This window comes from Ovis aries, chromosome 11 (genome assembly GCF_016772045.2).
Source record: "Ovis aries strain OAR_USU_Benz2616 breed Rambouillet chromosome 11, ARS-UI_Ramb_v3.0, whole genome shotgun sequence".
Lineage (NCBI taxonomy): Eukaryota > Metazoa > Chordata > Mammalia > Artiodactyla > Bovidae > Ovis > Ovis aries.
Window position 1 is genome coordinate 12,585,489 of NC_056064.1, and position 18,572 is coordinate 12,604,060.

Below are 18,572 nucleotides of genomic sequence, written 5' to 3' on the forward strand. Positions count from 1 at the left end.
GAGAGGGGATCAGAGGGGAATACAGCAGGTTGTGTAGTTAGAATCCAGAGCCCACAACCCCTCAAAAATGCAGTTCACAGGACCTCTGTAAGCCTTATTCCGTTTCTTCCTTTGCGAAAAGGACTACTAATACCCAGATCTCACAAGGCCGAGTTAAGGATCAGCGAGATAGTACCTTTGAGAGCGCTTGGCAAATGCTGGTTACTACGATACGGAGCCCACTTCCTGCCAGAATCAAGTCAGATGGAAGCGGTTTTCTCCAGGTTCCCCCAGCTCTTGCTCCCTGTCGGCTTCGCGATTACCAGCCGAGAATTTCTGAAAAGGGCGGGACCACTGTGGGCAGGAGGGAGACAGGGATGAATAGATGAAAGCCCCTAGGCAGGGCAAGGCAAGTGGCAACCTGATTATCAACTCCTCCCTCCCCCCGCCCCCCTCCTCCAGCCTCCGGGCAGACGAGACTGGCAGGGTAAGGGTCCCGGGGGCCCGGCAGGCCCCGCCCGCAGCTTCCCGGCGGGAACCGGGCACTCCCGGTCCCGGCGAGCTGCCGCCGGGCCCAGGGCTGGGATGCCGCTCCGGAAACACTGGGCACGGGGACACTCCGTCCTTCTCGAGAAGGTGGACGTGACCCCCCAGCCAAGGGCGCAGCTGTCTGCAAGCCTCCCTGGCCCCCCCTCCCAGGTCTCCAGGCGGGGAGAGGCGCGCAGCGGGAGTGGGGCCTCCCTGCACCCTAGGCCGCCCCTGCCGGCACGGTGAGGCGTGACCCCGGAGGGTCCTCGTCCTGGAGCAAAAGGCAGAGAGCCGGGCTTCCTCCTCCTGGGATACGAGAGGGTCAAAAACGAAAGGGCAAAGAAGTGAAGCCCGCGCTCTGGAAAGGGGAAAAGAGGGGCGCCCCCTTCTCCAGCGCCGCGGGGGCCCACTGGCCTCCCCGGTTCCTTCGGGCCCGGCTGCGGGGTGGCACTCACCGGTCGCACGGCCCGAGCCGCCGAGCGTGCGGCCCCCCGGCCGGACTGGAAAAGACAGACGGGCGGGCCGGGTGAGGCGGCGGGAAGGGCCAGCGCGGCGGAGGGCGGGCGCGGGGCGGGGGCCGGCCGGGGAGGCGCCGGGAAGGCTGCGGCCGCCGGGCCGCGGGCCGAGTGGCCGGGAGCCGGCCGGCTCCTCCCCGGGGGCGGGGCGCGCGACAGCCGGGCGCACGTGGCCCGCCCGGGACGCCGGGACCTGGAGACGAGGGCTTGCTCCGGGACTGTGTACTGTAGAGCCCGCGGTGAGGTGCGAGGGAGCGGGGAGGGACGGAGGGGCCCCGGCCCTCGCGGGACTGCGGGTCTCCCCGCCGGGAGACCGGGCGCCCTGACGCTCGCCGCGGGGTCTGATGGCCAGTGGTGGGGTGCGGGACCCGTTTCCGCCCGGGCGCCTCTGACAGACCGTCTTGCTAGCGGTCCGGGTCACGGAGTCAGGACCTGGGCTGGCTGAACCGGAGACCGGGAGGGATGCGCGCGGGGAACAGGCGGGGCGTGGGAAACGGGCACTCTTCGGGGCGGGGCCGCGTGGTGGGCGGGGCCTTGGAGCGCGGGCCGCCCCGCCCCATCGCGGCCGGAAGCGCCGCTCGCGAGGCGGAAGTGGCGGGCTTCCGCTCTTCCCGCGGCGGCGGGGTCCCGGCTCTCCAGCCCAGTGACGCGGCGCTCTGCCGCGGGGCGCCGAAACCCCAGGAGCCCGTGAGGTATGAGGACCGGCGCGCATGTCTGTCAGGAAAAGAGCTGTTTTTAAAAGGCCAGCCGGTTCAGATAGGTTTCTTCTCGGGTGATTGGGTCCCGATAGGCCATCCCTCAAACGTGCATTCTCGGGGTGGTTCTTGTTTGACTGACAGATGTGTGCTTCCCGTGTGCCGCTTTTCAGACATGGACGTGGGGCGTAGAGGCGTTTTGTAACCTTAAAACAATTAACACTAGTATATACTTTACGGTCCCTACTCCTCCGTGATTAGCGTCCCTTCCACTCTACCTACACCTTGTAAAGGAGGTGAGGAGCAAGCAGCCTGGGGAGCTCGGGAGATCCCTGGAGGGTTCGCATTTTGTGCTGGAGGTAGGAGGTTCAGAGAGGCTCGGGACAGAAACTGAGGCCCCCAAATCCAAAGTGTACTTAAGCACCTTCTCTTTCCGCGTCCCTTCTCCTCCCCCCTCATGCTGCTGCTCTTAAGTCGCTTCAGTCGTGTTCGACTCTGTGCGACCCCATAGACGGCAGCCCACTAGGCTCCTCTGTCCCTGGGATTCTCCAGGCAAGAACACTGGAGTGGGTTGCCATTTCCTTCTCCAATGCAGAAAGTGCAAAGTGAATGTGAAGTCGCTCAGTCGTGTCCGACTCCTAGCGACCCCATGGACTGCAGCCTACCAGGCTCCTCTGCCCATAGGATTTTCCAGGCAAGAGTACTGGAGTGGGGTGCCATCGCCTTCTCCTCCCCCCTCATAGTGGACTGGAAATCATTAGTTAGGTGTGTTTAACTTTCATTACATTATTTTCATGACAGTGTACTGTGTTTATTTTTTAGCAACTCTGGGTCTTCCTTGCTGTGGGAGGGCTCTCTTTGCAGAGAGTAGGGGGACTGCTCTCTACTTGTGGGTGCGCAGGCTTCTCACTGCAGTGGCTTCTTTTTGTTGTGTACAGGCTTCAGGACGTGTCTGGCCTCAGTGCTTGTGGCCCAGGCCTAGCTGCCCTGTGGCATGTGGAATCTTCTGGGACCTGGGATCGAACCCATGTCCCCTGCACTCTTAAGGTGGACTCCCAACCACTAGACCACTAGGGAAGTCCCAGCTAAAGCTTTTTAACCAGTAATTTCATTCTGTTAGTAGGACATCCTTATCTTCATATATTAGGCTTCTTCCAACAATCCTTGGAAGGGGAATCTCAAGTCCTAGATTCTGCTCTGAAATTCAGGAATAAGTAAGATCCAGTCAGGTGCATCTATATGCCAGTCCCACAGAAAGGTTGCCTTTCACAAATGCATCCCTTTGCTCTTGTTTTCACAGGAAGAAGAAAAAATGTCTCAAAAGCAGATGAAGGAAGCTTTTGTCAGTAACCAGAATGGAACGAGCGTGCTGGAGATCACCGAGGGCTTGTGCCTGCCTGCACTCTGCGTCCTGTGTAGAGGGCTCCTGATCATTCTCTCACAGCACTTATGTTCTTCTTCACATAACTCGAGGACTCGATTCTTGGTTGACTTTGCGTTCCTGATAGTTCCCCTGGTCACCACGTTGACCATTTTCTCTTCATTTGTCCTCCTCGAGTATCTTGTTGCAATCATCCTTGGGGCAGGGCTGCTCTATGAAATATACTGCAGAAGAACTTGCTATGCCAGAATGCCTTTCCAGAAAATCTGTGAAAAATTTTTGAAAGTCAGTCTAGAATCAGAACACATTCCAGCCATCTCCTGTTTCCGTGTTGTTAACAGTGCCTTTACTGCTGTTGCGATTTTGGCTGTGGACTTCCCACTGTTTCCCAGAAGATATGCCAAAACCGAGCTCTACGGGACAGGAGCAATGGATTATGGAGTAGGGGGCTTTATTTTTGGGTCTGCAATGGTTTCTCCAGAGGTTAGGAGAAAATATACGAAAGGCTCCAGACTTTGTTATCTTACAAAGTCACTGTACTCTCTTTGGCCATTAGTTTTCCTAGGAATGGGGCGATTAGTTGCTATAAAATCCATAGACTATCAGGAACATTTAACTGAGTATGGTGTTCACTGGAACTTTTTCTTTACCTTAATAGCTGTGAAATTGATAACATCACTGCTTTTGATTATTTTTCCCCTAAATAAATCCTGGATTGTAGCCATCAGCATTACTGCATTATACCAGCTAGCCCTTGATTTTACCCCCTTGAAAAGTTTAATTTTGTATGGCACTGATGGTAGTGGCACAAGGGTTGGTTTATTAAATGCCAACCGAGAAGGAATCATCTCTGTCTTGGGGTACGTGGCAGTACACATGGCTGGTGTTCAAACAGGGTTATATGTGCTTAAAGAAAGGTCACATATCAAAGACTGGATAAAAGTAGCATACTGTATTCTATTGACAGCTATTGGCCTCTTCATTTCTCTTTACATAGTTCAGGTAAATGTAGAAGTAGCATCTCGAAGAATGGCCAATTTAGCTTTTTGTATTTGGATAGTTGCTTCTTGCCTGATCCTTCTTAGTAGTTTATTACTGGGTGATATAATTTTGAGTTTTGCCAAATTTGTAATTAAAGAGGCAGCAGTACCATGTTCTTGGAAACTTATCCAGTCACCCACTGCAAATAAAAAGCATTTGGAATCCATAGTCTCTGAAGCCAAAAGAAAGGAACCCACTCTCTGTTTAATCACAGCAATGAACAGAAACCAGTTACTTTTTTTCTTGCTGTCAAATGTAACAACTGGTCTAGTCAACCTTTCCATAGATACATTACACAGCAGTACCCCCTGGGCCTTGTGCCTGCTCAATCTCTACATGTTTACCAACTGCTTAATTATATATGTGCTACACTTGCAAGATAAGACAATAAAATTTTGGTGATCAATAGGGGTAGTATATGTTTTGAGCAATATTATGTTAATGAGGAAGAATAAATATAAAATGTGAAGAAAATGGGCGTCTATCGATCCAGGGTTAAAGTTTTATTCCTGCTTTAACAGTAGTGATGCTTAATATTTTAAATGTATGTCAACACTATGTAAAACAAATCAATATAGAAGAAACAAAGCCTTATGACTTGTTAGAATACTTATACATTTTAGTTATTTTAAAGAAGCTGTTGTGTTTACAGTTGTGACACTGGAAGATTGGCGGGTAAGAAGGATTTTACATTATATCTTTTTTTGGGGGGGACAGGAGGAGGAAGGATCTTAGTTCCTCCACCAGGGATTACCTTTGTCCCCTGCAGTGGAAGTGGGGAGTCTTAACCACTGGACTGCCAGGAAAGCCCCTTTTACTTTCTGTCTTGTATCACCTATTACCATTCTGTATTTTCTATTGTATGTATTTTATAATATTTACCATTAAAATATCTCAGTTGTGGAATTGCCAACAGTACTGCTCAATTTTAATCTTTAAAAAGACTCGGTATAAGAAAGCAATGTTTAAAGTCAAATACTTAAAAGATCATAAAACAGCTAAATGCTCCAAAGAAGAATGTGTTAGTTGCTCAGGTGTCCAACTCTTTTTGACCCCAGGAGCTTGCCAGGCTCTTCTGTCCATGGGATTCTCCAGGCAAGAATATTGGAGTGGGTAGCCATTCCCTTCTGCAAGAGACCTTCCTGAATCAGGGATTGAACTTGGGTCTCCTGCATTGCAGGTGGATTCTTTACCTTCTGAGCCACCAGGGAGGACCCAAATGCTCTAAAGAATAGATTGAATTATTTGTTGTGATTTACAAGCTTAATGAGACAACAGTTTTGCAGTGAGATTCGTTTTTTTTTTTTTTTTTTTTTTTAGCCTGCTCTCTGCTACGGATTGGAGAAGGGAATGGCAACCTACTCCAGTACTCTTGCCTGGAAAATCCCATGGACGGAGAAGCCTGGTAGGCTGCAGTCCATGGGGTCGCTGAGTCGGACACAAGTGAGCAACTTCTTTCACTTTTCACTTTCCTGCATTGGAGAAGGAAATGGCAACCCACTCCAGTGTTCTTGCCTGGAGAATCCCAGGGACGGGGGAGCCTGGTGGGCTGCCGTCTATGGGGTCGCAGAGTCGGACACGACTGAAACAACTCAGCAGCAGCAGCTGCTACAGATGATAAGCAAAAGGTTCCTGATATCTTGGAGCTTGCAATCTAATGGGGGAAACACATGAAACTGTTATAAACTGTGCTGTCATGAAATATAGGTTGCCAAAAGTGTCAAATCAAGAATTGACTTTACAATAGAGTGAAGAAACTTTTCCCCACAGATGGTTAAATTTTTTTTTTTTTTTTGAGCGAGTAGATGGGTGGAATGAAGAGTTAGTGTTTGTGTGTCTAGAGAGCAGAGGGTCAGATGCTAGTAAGGGAGAGGGTCAACAGCAAACATGACTATTGTACCAATGAGTTTAAATTTCTTAAGTTGATGAGGACTAATTTAGTGCTTAGGTAGCATTTTATCCTTGCTAACTACAGTTAGTTATATTTGGAGGTAATCTATTGAAAGAAATTTCCCCCTTAAAAAAGTCAACATATTGAAGTTATGTTGCTATAAAAACAAAAGATTAGATTTTATTTGATTAATAAGGAAGACTTGAAATTTAACCAAGATTATAGTATGTAAATTAAGCGACTAGCAAAGGTGACTGGTTTTCCTGTTGTGTTCAAAGCATTTTAGGAGGGCTGAGAGGCTCTAACCATATTGTTCTCATTAAAATAGTAATTTAAAAAGTATTTGGTGACTTAATGACCATGTGTCTAATTGGTCTGCTGCTTCTTGTCCCAGGTCTTAAATATCTTTCAGTAAGTCTGCCAATTATAGACACTGAATCATAACTAAGAACAAAATGTACTATGTTTTGCTGCTAAGTTGCTTCAGTCGTGTCCAACTCTGTGTGACCCCATAAACGGCAGCCCAGCAGGCTCCCCGTCCCTGGGATTCTCTAGGCAAGAACACTGGAGTGGGTTGCGATTTCCTTCTTCAATGCATGAAAATGAAAAGTGAAAGTGAAGTCGCTCAGTTGTGTCTGACTCTTAGCGACCCCATGGACTGCAGCCCACCAGGCTCCTCTGTCCATGGGATTTTCCAGGCAAGAGTGCTGGAGTAGGGTGCCATCGCCTTCTCTGACTATATGTTTTTTCCACCTCCAATTTGGAAAGTACCTCCAATTAGGAAAGTCATGGAAGAGAAAGTTAATGAAATTACATTCATAAAAAATAAGAAAATAAACCAATCTGATTTGATTTTAGTTTACAGAAGAGAAAGAGATCATTAAATAAATATTGAGTTCCAATGTGCTAGATACAGGTGCTGGGGAAACAACAGAAAATAACACCCTGCCCTCAAGGGCTTCTATTTTAACTTGTGGACATTATTTTTCCTTTAAAAATTTTCTTATAATGGGGAAAATCTGTCCCTATTTTTGACAGATACAATAGAACTTCCCACTGTCAGGTCATGAAAAAGAAAACCCAATTCGCAGATACTCAGATCTGGACAACTGTGGTAAATTAAGTAATAAGATTTTGCTGTTGATTTTACTACCACATAAAACAATGAGGTTATTATAGTGAAAACAACAGTAGGTATTTTAATCTTCAACTATCAATTTTTGAGGACAGAGAAGGGAGGGGAAAAGAAGAAAATATAGTCTAGGACTTATCTGTGACTTTCAGAAAGTGACTCATTCCCATGACTTTAATTTTACACTATTATAAACTGGGGATGTCTACTACATATGTATTAATAGTTTTGTGTTCATTAGATGACAATGTTTTATTTTTATTGAGCACCTTGTCCAATATGTTGTGTAAATTAAATAAGAACATACTTTGCTCCCTAGGAATTCCTCTATGAATACAGGAATATAAGGAACAAATCAGTATCCTTTGTTGCTTTTAAACCCAGGTAGCTTGGAGACTAGTCATATCTCATCATGTCTGAGTTTTGCCCTTGACTTCTCGCACATCGTGGACCTGCCGAAGAAGAAAAGAATGGTATTTTTATGGAGAATGTGATACGATATCGCATCTCCATCGCACCAACTGTTCCTTATGAGGTACCAGCAAAAGGTCTTCTGTTGTTAACTGCCTGCTTTTTCTTAGCTTTTAAAAATTTTCAGCTTTGCCCTTCACAATGCCAGTATTGAAATTTAACAAGGCAACAACTGGCTCTTTTAAAAATGTAATCGTTTTATCAAAGATAAGCTCTCTGAAGGCAGATCCTTAAGTCATGAAACATTTGCTGTAGCACTAAATATAATATTTGCTTCAGCTAAATATAGCTGCAGACCAACAGTGAAAAAAATGAATGCCTGCTCTAAAATGAAGAAGATACAAGGTTAAAAATACTAAAAAGTTGTTTTGCAGTGAGGTAATTTGCTAAGCATTTTCCCCTCAAATGTTGATTTTGTCTTATTTGTAGCACCCAGGGACCTCCCTGAGAAAGAGCAATTTATCAAGCAAATTAACTTTTTAGCCTTATAAGAAGTTCATTATTAAACAGTATGTGAAACATTGTCCAAGATACTACACAGTGTGCTCAGTGGATCTAGAAGACAAATCCAAATCAGGGGAAGTAATCTCAGATTTAGACATTGCTGTAGTCTCCTCATTTTAAGTTTTATATCTGAGTTTTAATGCCTTTTTTTAAACTTAGATTTAAACCCCCAAGGTGAATACTCTTTCTTTGCTAGTCCCCAGTGTGTACTCAGTCATGAAAGTTATTAAAATTAACACCTATACATTGAACTTGTATTTTCAATGTCCTTTGCCAACCATCATCCAAGGAAAGTTTGAAAGGTATAACATAGGTACATTAATTGACAGTCGTTATAGGAGCACTTTCAGATTTTAGAAGCCACCTTATTCTTTTTTTTTTTTTTCCTTAGGGATGTTTTACATAAAACACAAAATTCTCTAAAACTGTCTGTATTTTGGCTATGGAGTCTAATTTGTCAGAATTTACATGCAATCCTATATGCCCATTGAATTTAAGCTAAAGACCACACTCTTCTGCTCTAACATGGCTAAGGACATAAATACTTACTGGATAATCACACCTTTGGGACTGAACAATGGTTCTTCCAGTTTATTATGTCACCTACCCTAACAGTGACCACACAATGTCATAAGTCAACATGGCTAAGGGGTTGCATGCACTATGGGTTTTTTTTGTTGCGAATCTCTAAGACTTCATGTGATGACCAAAATACTTTTTAAAGTCAGTATCACAGCTCTAGCCTATTCTACCAGGAAATACAGATCACCAGGATTAGTTAGTTGTAAGAGCATCCGATGGATTGAGTCTTAAAATCGTCAAGACTTTTCACAGGCAAAAAAATCTTCCCGACAACTATATTGGCCTTACAAACAGGACTCTAACGCCTTCAAGGTAAGAACCGAGTACACGATGGCACGCAGAGTGTGCATGAATTTGTCTTGACGGTAGCTCAGATTCTCGGAAGAGGATCAGAGGGAAGGCCTTTGGCCAGCACCAGCACTTTGCCCAAGGGAACTGTTGTCCTGTCTGAGTCTCTAGGTTAATATTAACCGGACCCAAGAAGTTTCTCTGCCCAGGACGCGTACACAAGCCACTATCTGCACAGTGTAACAACAACAAAATCTGTCAGCACTTAATCTATTTTCTGCCCCTCCCGGAGGGCTCTCAATGAGTCTGGAAATCGCCTAGCTTCTGAAGAACCAGGGGGTCAGGGAAAGCGGCGTCAAGGGCCTGGAAACCCAGCCTAGTCTCCCCTCCCCCGACTCCCACCTTTTGCTCTCACTGCTTTTTGAAAAGTCTCAGCTCCCCCCTCACTTCACTTACCCAAGTCCTCACTGGGCCCCGACCCTCGGCAGAGTCCCCTCGGCTCCCCTCCCTTCTCCCCTCCGCCCTCGGGAGGGCGGTTCCCGGGCCCCACACAGCGGAGGACTGAGGGGAGGCCTACTCACCCCTCCTAACAGCCCTATTTCGGGTTTATTTGAGTAGCTAGACTCCGGGGAGGGCGCAGGTCCCGCGTCAGGAGACCGCCGGGGGAGCACCCCGCCCCCTCCGCCGGGGTTTCGAAAGGGGCGATCCTGGAGCGCGCCTGGAGTCTCGCGAGAGGAGGCGGGGCCCCGCCCGGCTCGCTCGCCCTGCCCCGCCCCACCCTCCCCACATCCCCCCCACCCTCCCTCCCCCACTCCCCCGTGGCGCGAGCGGCTGACTGAGCCGGGAGAGGAAACGGCATTCTGAGCCGCGCTCCCGCCCAGGCCGGCCCCGACGCGGGCCTCGTCAGCCGGTAACGGGGAGCCGAGGTGGGGGGGGTCAGGGAGGCGACCACGCAAGCGGTGAAGGTCAGAAGCGGGAGGCCTCCTCCGAGAAGGGTGAGGAGGGGAGGGTCTGTGCCTCCCCCGCGGACTCCGCAGAGCTGAGGCGGGGTCGACCCCTCCCAGGGGCGGGGTCGCGCTGGGCAACTGCAGCCCAGGGGACTGATGGGGCGGGGCGCGCCCTTAAAGGGGGAGAAGGGGTCAGCTGTATGGGGGGGTGGGCTGAGGGCTTCCGGGCGGCGGGCCGTGGGCTGAGGAGCGGAAGCTGGGGGTGGCGTCCTAGAGCTGGGACTTCGCTGACCGGCTAGGGGAAGCCCCGGGGCCGCCAGGTCCCTTCCGCCTCTCCTTTGGACCCTGACTGGAGGCCGGCGGGCTGGGTGGGGGGGTGGGGAGAAAGGCGCGAGGGGGCGGGTCCCCGCGCTGCTCGCCGCTGATTGGCTGAGCGCGTGTGGAATCGGGTGATGGGAAACGCAGCCCAGCTCTCCCGTCCCCTCCTGCTGCTCTCCCTCTCCCCCCGCCTCCTCCCCGTGGCGAAAGTGCTGCGCGGCGGCGGGTGCTTACGCTCGCGGGGTTTGGCTGTTGCAGGCAGGAGCTGGGAGGAGGCGGCAGCGGCAAGAGCGGCGGCGGCAGCAGCAGCAGCAGCAGCAGCAGCTGGGAGGAGGTGGTGACGGTGGCAACGGCAGCGTCAGGGACGATGGCGCGACTGGTGGCAGTGTGCAGGGACGGGGAGGAGGAATTCCCCTTCGAGAGGAGGCAGATTCCCCTCTACATAGACGACACCCTCACGGTGAGCGGGCCGGGCCGGGCCGGGCTCGCCGCTCCCCTGGCAGCTGTTTCCCCTCCTCCCCCTCCCCCAGGCCGAGCGCTGCGCACTGGAGAAAAGAGTGTGTTGCAACTCCTAGGCGAGGCCTTCTCTCCGGCAGGCCCCACAAACTCGCCTTTGCAGTGGGTCGTTTGGTAACGTCCGCGGGCCCCTAGGCTGGCGCTCCACCCGCAGTGAGAGCCCCTCTCCCCGGCTCTTACCCTCCTTTGCCACTCTCTTCCTTCACCCTTTCCCTTTCGGAGACGGTGCTTTTGCCCAAAGCAAGCTCCTTGGAGAGGGGCTGAAGGATCTCGGGCGTCCAGGGCCTATCCCTTACAGAAACCACCTACCCTCGGGGAGGCTTAATTACCTGGAAATGTCGCAGCTGCACTGCTACCTGTCTATTTTCTAGCTTAATACTACAGCTCTCACTCCCTAAAGCATAATTACGGAGGGCAGGGTGACATGCTTTTGTACAGGAAAGATCCCACTAAAAGGATCTGATTTCGCTGGAGTCTCAATATGCCTAGTCCATTAAAACTGTTGGAAATGATTGTATTGCTAGGCCATGACTCTTCAAAACGGGCTTTCTTGGCATTAATGATTCTTTAATTTACAGCTAGCTTTTCCTAAGGAAGCCATAATATTGAATGTGTAAGGGCATTATAAAAGGCTGATGGCTCATCTTGAATGTCAAACCCAGTTCTGAGTAGTTTTCCTTTTTAGAGTTGATGGTGGTACAGCGTTACAGACCCTCTGCCCTGGGTTGCTGTAGTGTTTCCTTTAGAAGGAAATGGCAGAAATTTGAATCTGAACAGGAAATGAGTGCAGTCGCTTGTCACAATTTCTTAAGAAATGAAATGGACCTTTTCTGAGAATCTTGAAATGTGCATTTTGATGATGCTGAAGCTTTGGATTATACATTTGCATTTTGATAAGGTGTAACTAAGTGTTTTCATCATACCGCCTTTGCCTTTTTTCCTTTTCAAAGGTGGTTGGTGTGTTTTGTTCCTGAATTTCTTTTTTGCAAATACCTACTGAACTTTTTTCAAATTTTGTGTAAAATGCAAGTCATTGTAGAGATGTCACTCTATGCTTTCTGTTTGCCAGTCTCAATTAAGACTTGATTGAGCTGCAGTACCTTTAAAAAGCATTAGAAGAGCTATTGAATGACTTAATTTGTTAGAACTTTTTAAATGAAAGCATATAATTACCTAAGTGCATTTTTAAAATTTTTTCATGGAAAAAGAATGATTGGGCTCACATAAGGTACATGGACTTTGTGTTTCATAAGAAAGTGTACTTGTATGCTTTGGTCATGATTTCTGCACTTTTTGCATTAAAAGTATAATGGACTTGTATTTTAAAAAGTGTTTTTAAAAAAATTAGCACTCAGATCAAATTAAATGAAGGATTTCTCAGTTTGAAAATTAATGAGTTCATTTATTGATAATTTTCTTTCTTCTCTCTGCCTTCACCACAGATACTTTTCTAGAGCATATAGTTTGTTATCAACCTTTTGTGTTTATTGTCCTAAATAATCTTTGAAGTTAAAAAAAAAATTTGGACATAAGGTTACTATTGAGTGTATACTATCAAAACAGGGGAAATCAACCTAAGATTTGAGTATTTACAAAAATTTAAGACACTTATGAGTCTCTCCTTATGTTCAAAGAGTCACCTTTAATATGGACGTGGCATTGATATATCCATTAAATAGTTTTTTAAAATAGACAACTTTTGGGTGTTTTAAAACTCTCTTCTAAATGCATTTCCAAACTTTTCCTTAGAAAAAGATGTGACCTGCACTGTGATTTATCACTGTACTTACTTCTCTAGGGAAGTTGGCATGGGACTGACTTGGCGGCAGAGTTTTGCTTTTATTGTATGGTGGGCTTGTGACCCAGGCAAATAAAATTTAGGCTTGCTTAATTTAAGTATCTTAAGTAGCATCTTATTTTTTTATGTATCTTTACTCTGGAAGGGTTTTTATCACTAGGAAGTGAGTGGGACTCTCCATTGCTTTGTTATGGAACTTACATATGTCGCTGAATGCTGGTTTGTGTAAAATCTTGTCAAGAGTCCATCATATTTAGGGAAACAAGTTTCTTTCAGAACCGTTCTACCAGACACTACTTAAAGGAAGAGTGTAGAGCAAACACCTGTTGAGGAAGAGGGAGGAAGCAAGCCTGTAACAGAGGGTTATGCTCAGCACTGGGTCATTGATAGTTTGATGACATTGTATCCCTGAAGGTAACTTTGGTTTGATCTTTGTTCCTAGACTCCATAGGTAATCCACTGAGGAAACATTGTGTGATTATTTCAAGTCTTAGAACCTTGTTAACTTCTAGGTGTTAAGTCTAGTTGTAATCTTTACAGTCAGTTACAAATATTTATTTTTGCAGAAGCCAAAACCTCTAGTCTGAGGTAAACTAGCGATTTTAAGTTGGATCTGTAAAATGAAATTAACAAGCTTGTAGATGAGGAAGTAGCCTCTTTTATGTGGTATGTTGTAGCCACATTTAAAAGACTCATGACAGTTCAGTGGGTTTGAGTACTTGAGTACAGTGCTGATATAGGTGTGTTTGAGAAAAATCCCAAGTAAGTAAACTGGTGGAATATTTAGGAAAATGGTATGCTCTGTAGCCAAAATGCTTTTCAGTGTTATTAGAATTATAGAATAGCAGATGGACAGAATACAGATTTTATTTTAAAGACATCTTTGAAGAATTGGGGCTTCCCTAGTGGCTCAGATGGTAGAGAATCTGCCTGCAATGCAGGAGACCCAGATTCGATCCCTGGGTCAGGAAGATCCCCTGGAGAAGGATATGGCACCCCACTCCAGTATTCTTGCCTAGATAATTCTATGGACAGAGAGGATCCTGGTGGGCTACAGTCTATGGGGTTGAGGACAACACTGAGTGGCTAACACACTTTCTTTGAAGAATTACCGTTTTTAAAGTATTTTTAGAAGGAATTAATAGTCAGAATATATACTCCTTATAATATAATCTTGAAAAATAGTTGCAAAACAAAACAAATTATCCTTTACCCTGCTTCCCAGAGATAGCTGAGATTATAGAGCAGCGTTTCGTGTAGTTCCCATCACAGCAACATACAGATTCAGAGTTGAGATATGTCGTCTTCTGTAACACTTCATATCTTGCTTCTTCTCACTGAATGTAATATTGAGAACATTTTCTCTTGTTATTAAGCAGTGTTAATGGCCTTGTAATACTGTGTTGTATGACATTCCAGGATGTAATCATTCTTCCTTTGTTGGACGTAGAGGTGGTCCTAGTTTTTGCTATGAATAACATTCTTAAGAATATGAATAATGCATAAAGCTTTGCATTAACAGTTTTTTCTGGCTTTCCAAAGGAAAATTACTGGATCAAAGGATAAAAATCTTCTATAAAATTCTTGATACATACTGTCAAGTTACTACAATGTGGAACACAGTTTACCCTCCTAATTCAAACCAATCTAAATGGACTAGAAGCTCTGATAAGGGTTTTTGAGACTTTAAAAAGATGAAAAATGTAGTGTATCCTCTTGAGGATTAGGTAGTTAGCATCAGTTAGAAGTTTAGTATTGTTTGCTTAAAAAAAAAAACAACTTAGATCTTTATTTATTTATTTTATATTTTAGGCTAGGCCATGTGTGTCATGGCATGGGGGATCTTAGTTCCCTGACCAGGGATCGAACCTGTGCCCCCTGCGTTGGGAGCTCAGAGTCTTAACCACTGGCCCACCAGGGAAATTTGCCTGTTTTAAATTCTTGATTAAGTTTTTACTTTACCAAAGGTGATAGATGTTACAGATGGCTGTGAAGATGAAGAAGTAAAAAAGTAAAACTAAAAGGACAGGGATTTTTAATAAATACAAACAGTATTGTTGGATTAGAGCTTGTGAGAATGCGCTAGGAACAGATTATTTGTGATCAGGAGAAACCAGGACAGGTACTTAAGAGTGAAAGTGGGTAATGGATTCGATAAACTTTATAAAGCAGTAATTGCAGGACAATGACTTGTTCTGTTTTTGGCAAGCCTAGGGATAGGCAACCTCATCATGAAGCCAGACACTAATGGTTCCTCTGTGAGACCACAGCTGAAGCACTTTACGTGAGTGTCTTCCTTTGGGTAACCTAGAATCTGAAGGATAAGTCAGGGAAGTGACTTTAAAGAATGCGGGAAAATAGTTCCGCTGTCCTCCTATCTTCCTCTCTTTATTTTTTCCCTTTTTCTTATTTTGGTGTCGTCATTGAAGAGGATATAGTGATTGGCCAGTAAACAAGTAAAAAGCCATTGTTGTAAGGGAAAGGCAAGGACAATAATTATTTAGTGTGAGCATGGAGTTTCTAATTGGGGCAGTATTGAACATGTGTGTGAGTGTGTTCATGCATGCTCAGAAGCTCAGTTGTGTATGTACAAGAGAAAATTTAGTAGTATTCAAGCCAGTGAAACACAGGAAAGACACACTAATATACTTGATCTTTACATTTGTCTGTACTAGTTAGGTAAAAATGAAATGGTTGGAAATGAGGGTTTTGTTTCAAAAATTTTAACCCTGTTCTTTATCGACTTTTTGAAGAGGATTCGAGAATTAGGTATTATTCATTAAATTTTACTTATTTATGGCTGTGCTGGGCCTTCATTGCTGCGTGGGCTTTTCTCTAGTTGTGGCAAGCTGGGGCTACTTTTGGTTGTAGTATGCAAGCTTCTTATTGCGGTGGCTTCTCTTTCTTGCGAGCACACACTGTAGGGTGCATGGTCTTTAGCAGTTTCAGCTCCCAGGCTCAGAGCATAGGGTCAGTAGTTGTGGCACACAGGCTTCGTTGGCCCGGGGCTTGATCCTCCTGCATCAGGGATTGAACCCGTGTCTCCTGCACTGGAAGCCAGATTCTTTATCACAGGGAAGCCCCTATTAAATTTTATAAACATATATATTTTAAAGGTCAGCATGTAGATTTTAATATATAGGTATGCTCTCAGTCCTCTGCGTTCATTATTAAAACAATAAAATATAGTTGATCAGAATAAAAATAATTTACTTATACAGAGTCAGAATTTAGGATTTCACCTATGGACTGGTGAGGCATTGATTTGGTAAATTAAATAACTTTGATTTTAAAATAGTATAGGTAATTGTCTCAGTTGTTTTTTTTTTAATGGTGGCAAGTAATATGTGGTGAAATGATGTATATATGGATCAAGCAAGTGAAAATGTAAATCAAAGTATTAGTTGTTTAAATGGTAGATTGGAGTGACTTGCAGTGTTCTAGTGAGTTACATGGTTTATCCTGTACCTTTTTTTATGACTTGATGAGTTAAATTTATTTGTGTTTTAAACCATGTGGTGATTCCAGAGAACATGGGAGTTAATTGTACTGTTCTTTTTTTCAGTTTTTATGGGCCAGGATTTCTAATACCAGGATTGTTAAGACTAGTAACCAATTTTATTTTGTACTGTTGGCAAAGTTAATATATGACAGTGCTCAGAACAAAGGCTAGTATACATAAAGCTATGTTAAATGTCTTTATTATTATTACTGTCAGTCTTTGGGGATAAGACACCAAAAACTGGTGACAAGTTGGTTAGCCTAAAAATTCGGTAATTGATTGTAAAACTGTGAGCTATGGACATGCAGTCTATATGTATGGAAGAAGAAACTTCCAGCATAGTAAAAGCTATTGAGATGGAAGCATGAATGTATCTCTGAACTTGATATGATGAATACAGAATTGGAAACAAGGAACGCTAGCTCTTTCCCTGGTAATAAGTGGGGTATGTGTGTTACAATACATTTGGGAAAGTCATCTATCTTTTCACCTAGAGATAGCCACATCTAATACATATTTTCTTTTTCTGTAAGAAAATACACACATGAAAATTTGAGTCATATTGTACATGCAGTTTTTGGTTCTGTAAAATAAACTCAAGTCCTCTGGATTGTTGAATAGGTGTTTGCATCCATCCTTAGTAACTACTTGCCTTTCTAGCACACGTATCCAGTAGTCCCCTCTTCACAAATCAAGAAAAGGTCTTATATCTGTTGTTTATACTTGCCTTGATTGTTTAGTCCTCTGTTTACTGTTGGAACAAGCATGTGTTTAGGTTCTCATTTCTGATGTGGAGAGGAAAGAGTGGTCCCTTGGATAAAGAAGCAGGTCTTTGTGATGCTGGTTGGTGAAGGAAAGAATCTTTTTAAGATCTCGTTCAGCTGAGTGGGTTTTTTAGTTTTTGCCTCTTGGTCTTGACTTCACTCTTTGAGTGTGTAGGAGTTTGTGGCCCTTGTCACCTGGAAATAGAAGTTTGTCCTAGCATAGTATGTTTGATACATTTAACAATGCTCTAGTTAAGATATAAATGTGTTACTTTATTTCATTGTTTTGAAGGCATACTTTTTTCATATTTAACATCTCTAAAATTGGGATACTTCTTTCATTTGATGACATCTTCCAGTTACAATGGTTCATACCTAGTGGTACCTAGTGGTTACTAGTAATTTCAAGTTACTCCTTGAAATTAGTGGTGTCACAGATCAGTAAAATGTGGTGATTACCGATTTCCATTGTCTGACATCCCGAAACAGCCTTAAGCTTTATATATCTCTCATCCTCTGCAATGAATTTTGAGAACTGAATAAGTATTTCAGTGTATTTTTTTCCGTTCATGATTAGAGCAAACATTTGCTGTGTGTTGGGTATCATTCTGAGTATGTATCTGTGTGTGTGTATATATGTAAAGTGAAGTCATTATATATATAGTCATATATGTATATATAGTTATCTACATGATAAGATTTATTGTATTCTGTAGCTCTGAGGAATAACTGAAAATGTCAGGATTTTTAATGTAAGATAGGTTATTTCACTTACTAAGTGCTTTCATTAGCTGCTACAACACACATTTTTAAATACAAGTTAATCCTCACAACCCATTCTATAAGAGATATTAAAAGTTACTACTTAATCTCATTTTACACATAAGGAAGCTGAAAATCAGACTTGTTAAGTAACTTGCCCAGAATTGTGACATAAATTGTAAATTATAATAAACGTGCATTTGAATTCAGGTCTGCCTGACTTCAGTGCCCTTGCTTATAATGACTATACCATTTCTGGCTTTAAAAACTGTAATTTGGATTTTTTTTTTTTTAACTTTTTGATGGAGGTGGGAGGGAGCAAATCTGGCTTTAGGGGAGTCTATTTCTGTCCTAGGAAATTATAAAATAATCTGTATCAATGCTTTCATAGAAGGTAAAATAATTGATTTGTATTCTTTTACATATTAAGATGGTGATGGAATTTCCTGACAATGTGTTAAATCTTGATGGGCATCAAAATAATGGTGCACAGCTGAAGCAGTTCATTCAGGTAAGTTTTAAAAATTAATGTTTTAAATGGCATGTGTGTGCCTGAGCACGTGCGTGTATGTATGTGTGTGTGTGTTTTAAGGAGTCAGAGATGTGAGCAGTCATTTCATCTTACCTAGGGCTCTTTAGGTCTTAAGGTTCAGTGAGGTTGCTTTGTTTTACTATGGCTCCGGTTACATTTACATCCCTGTGATGCGAAAGATTTGGTGGTGGTGTGTTACCATTTTACATGTCCATAAGGCGTTAGTTTCACTGGTTTAATTTTAAATTTAGTTTAATTTCCTTGTTTTTAAAAGATAGGACAGACAACTTTTCTTTGAGAACTTTGTTATTTTCTATAATTGTTTTCTTCGGTTTTAAAAAAAAAACTTTGTATTGTGAATTTTCTGATTTTTATTCAATTCTTTTTTAAGTTTTTTTTTTAATGGAAGTATAGTTGATACACAGT

General features: G+C 44.2%; 3 protein-coding genes and 1 long non-coding RNA gene across 19 annotated transcripts in view; 2 read left to right on the forward strand and 2 right to left on the reverse strand.

Annotated features, from left to right (window-relative positions):
- Positions 1-1,022, reverse strand: part of MYO19 (myosin XIX) — a 33,281-nt gene extending 32,259 nt beyond the window's left edge. For all 3 annotated transcript variants that reach the window (XR_006061077.1, XM_027975321.2, XM_042255355.1), the window contains exons 1-2: positions 963-1,022; positions 176-333 (exon numbers count right to left, since the gene is read on the reverse strand). The gene's annotated coding sequence lies outside the window, so the exon portion shown is untranslated. The remainder of the gene's footprint in view (positions 1-175; positions 334-962) is intronic.
- Positions 1,023-1,167: 145 nt separating this feature from the next.
- PIGW (phosphatidylinositol glycan anchor biosynthesis class W) lies at positions 1,168-5,054 on the forward strand. 3 transcript variants are annotated; one of them, XM_012185252.4, is made up of 2 exons: positions 1,168-1,266; positions 3,018-5,054. In XM_012185252.4, the coding sequence occupies exon 2, from the start codon at positions 3,030-3,032 to the stop codon at positions 4,539-4,541; it is 1,512 nt and encodes a 503-aa protein (XP_012040642.1). In that variant the 5' UTR covers positions 1,168-1,266; positions 3,018-3,029; the 3' UTR covers positions 4,542-5,054. The 3 variants fall into 3 exon arrangements, with proteins under 3 accessions (XP_012040642.1, XP_042111295.1, XP_004012480.1); XM_042255361.2 differs by having other exon boundaries at positions 1,168-1,261; XM_004012431.4 differs by lacking the exon at positions 1,168-1,266 and adding an exon at positions 1,610-1,714.
- Positions 2,504-9,716, reverse strand: LOC114116922 (uncharacterized). The gene is made up of 3 exons (XR_003590762.3): positions 9,589-9,716; positions 7,470-7,614; positions 2,504-3,364 (listed from the first exon to the last, which is right to left on the reverse strand). It is a non-coding gene; the product is annotated as an uncharacterized LOC114116922 (long non-coding RNA).
- A 109-nt stretch (positions 9,717-9,825) lies between these two features.
- GGNBP2 (gametogenetin binding protein 2) overlaps positions 9,826-18,572 on the forward strand; it is a 32,028-nt gene continuing 23,281 nt past the window's right edge. For 11 of the 12 annotated variants that reach the window (XM_042255356.2, XM_012185257.5, XM_042255358.2 and 8 more), the window contains exons 1-3: positions 9,826-10,002; positions 10,531-10,732; positions 18,045-18,125. In XM_042255356.2, coding sequence (XP_042111290.1) covers positions 10,640-10,732; positions 18,045-18,125 — 174 coding nt within the window. In that variant the 5' untranslated portion in view covers positions 9,826-10,002; positions 10,531-10,639. Of the gene's footprint in view, positions 10,003-10,504; positions 10,733-18,044; positions 18,126-18,572 lie in introns of those variants that run through there. The other variant, XM_012185260.5, reaches the window with a different exon arrangement.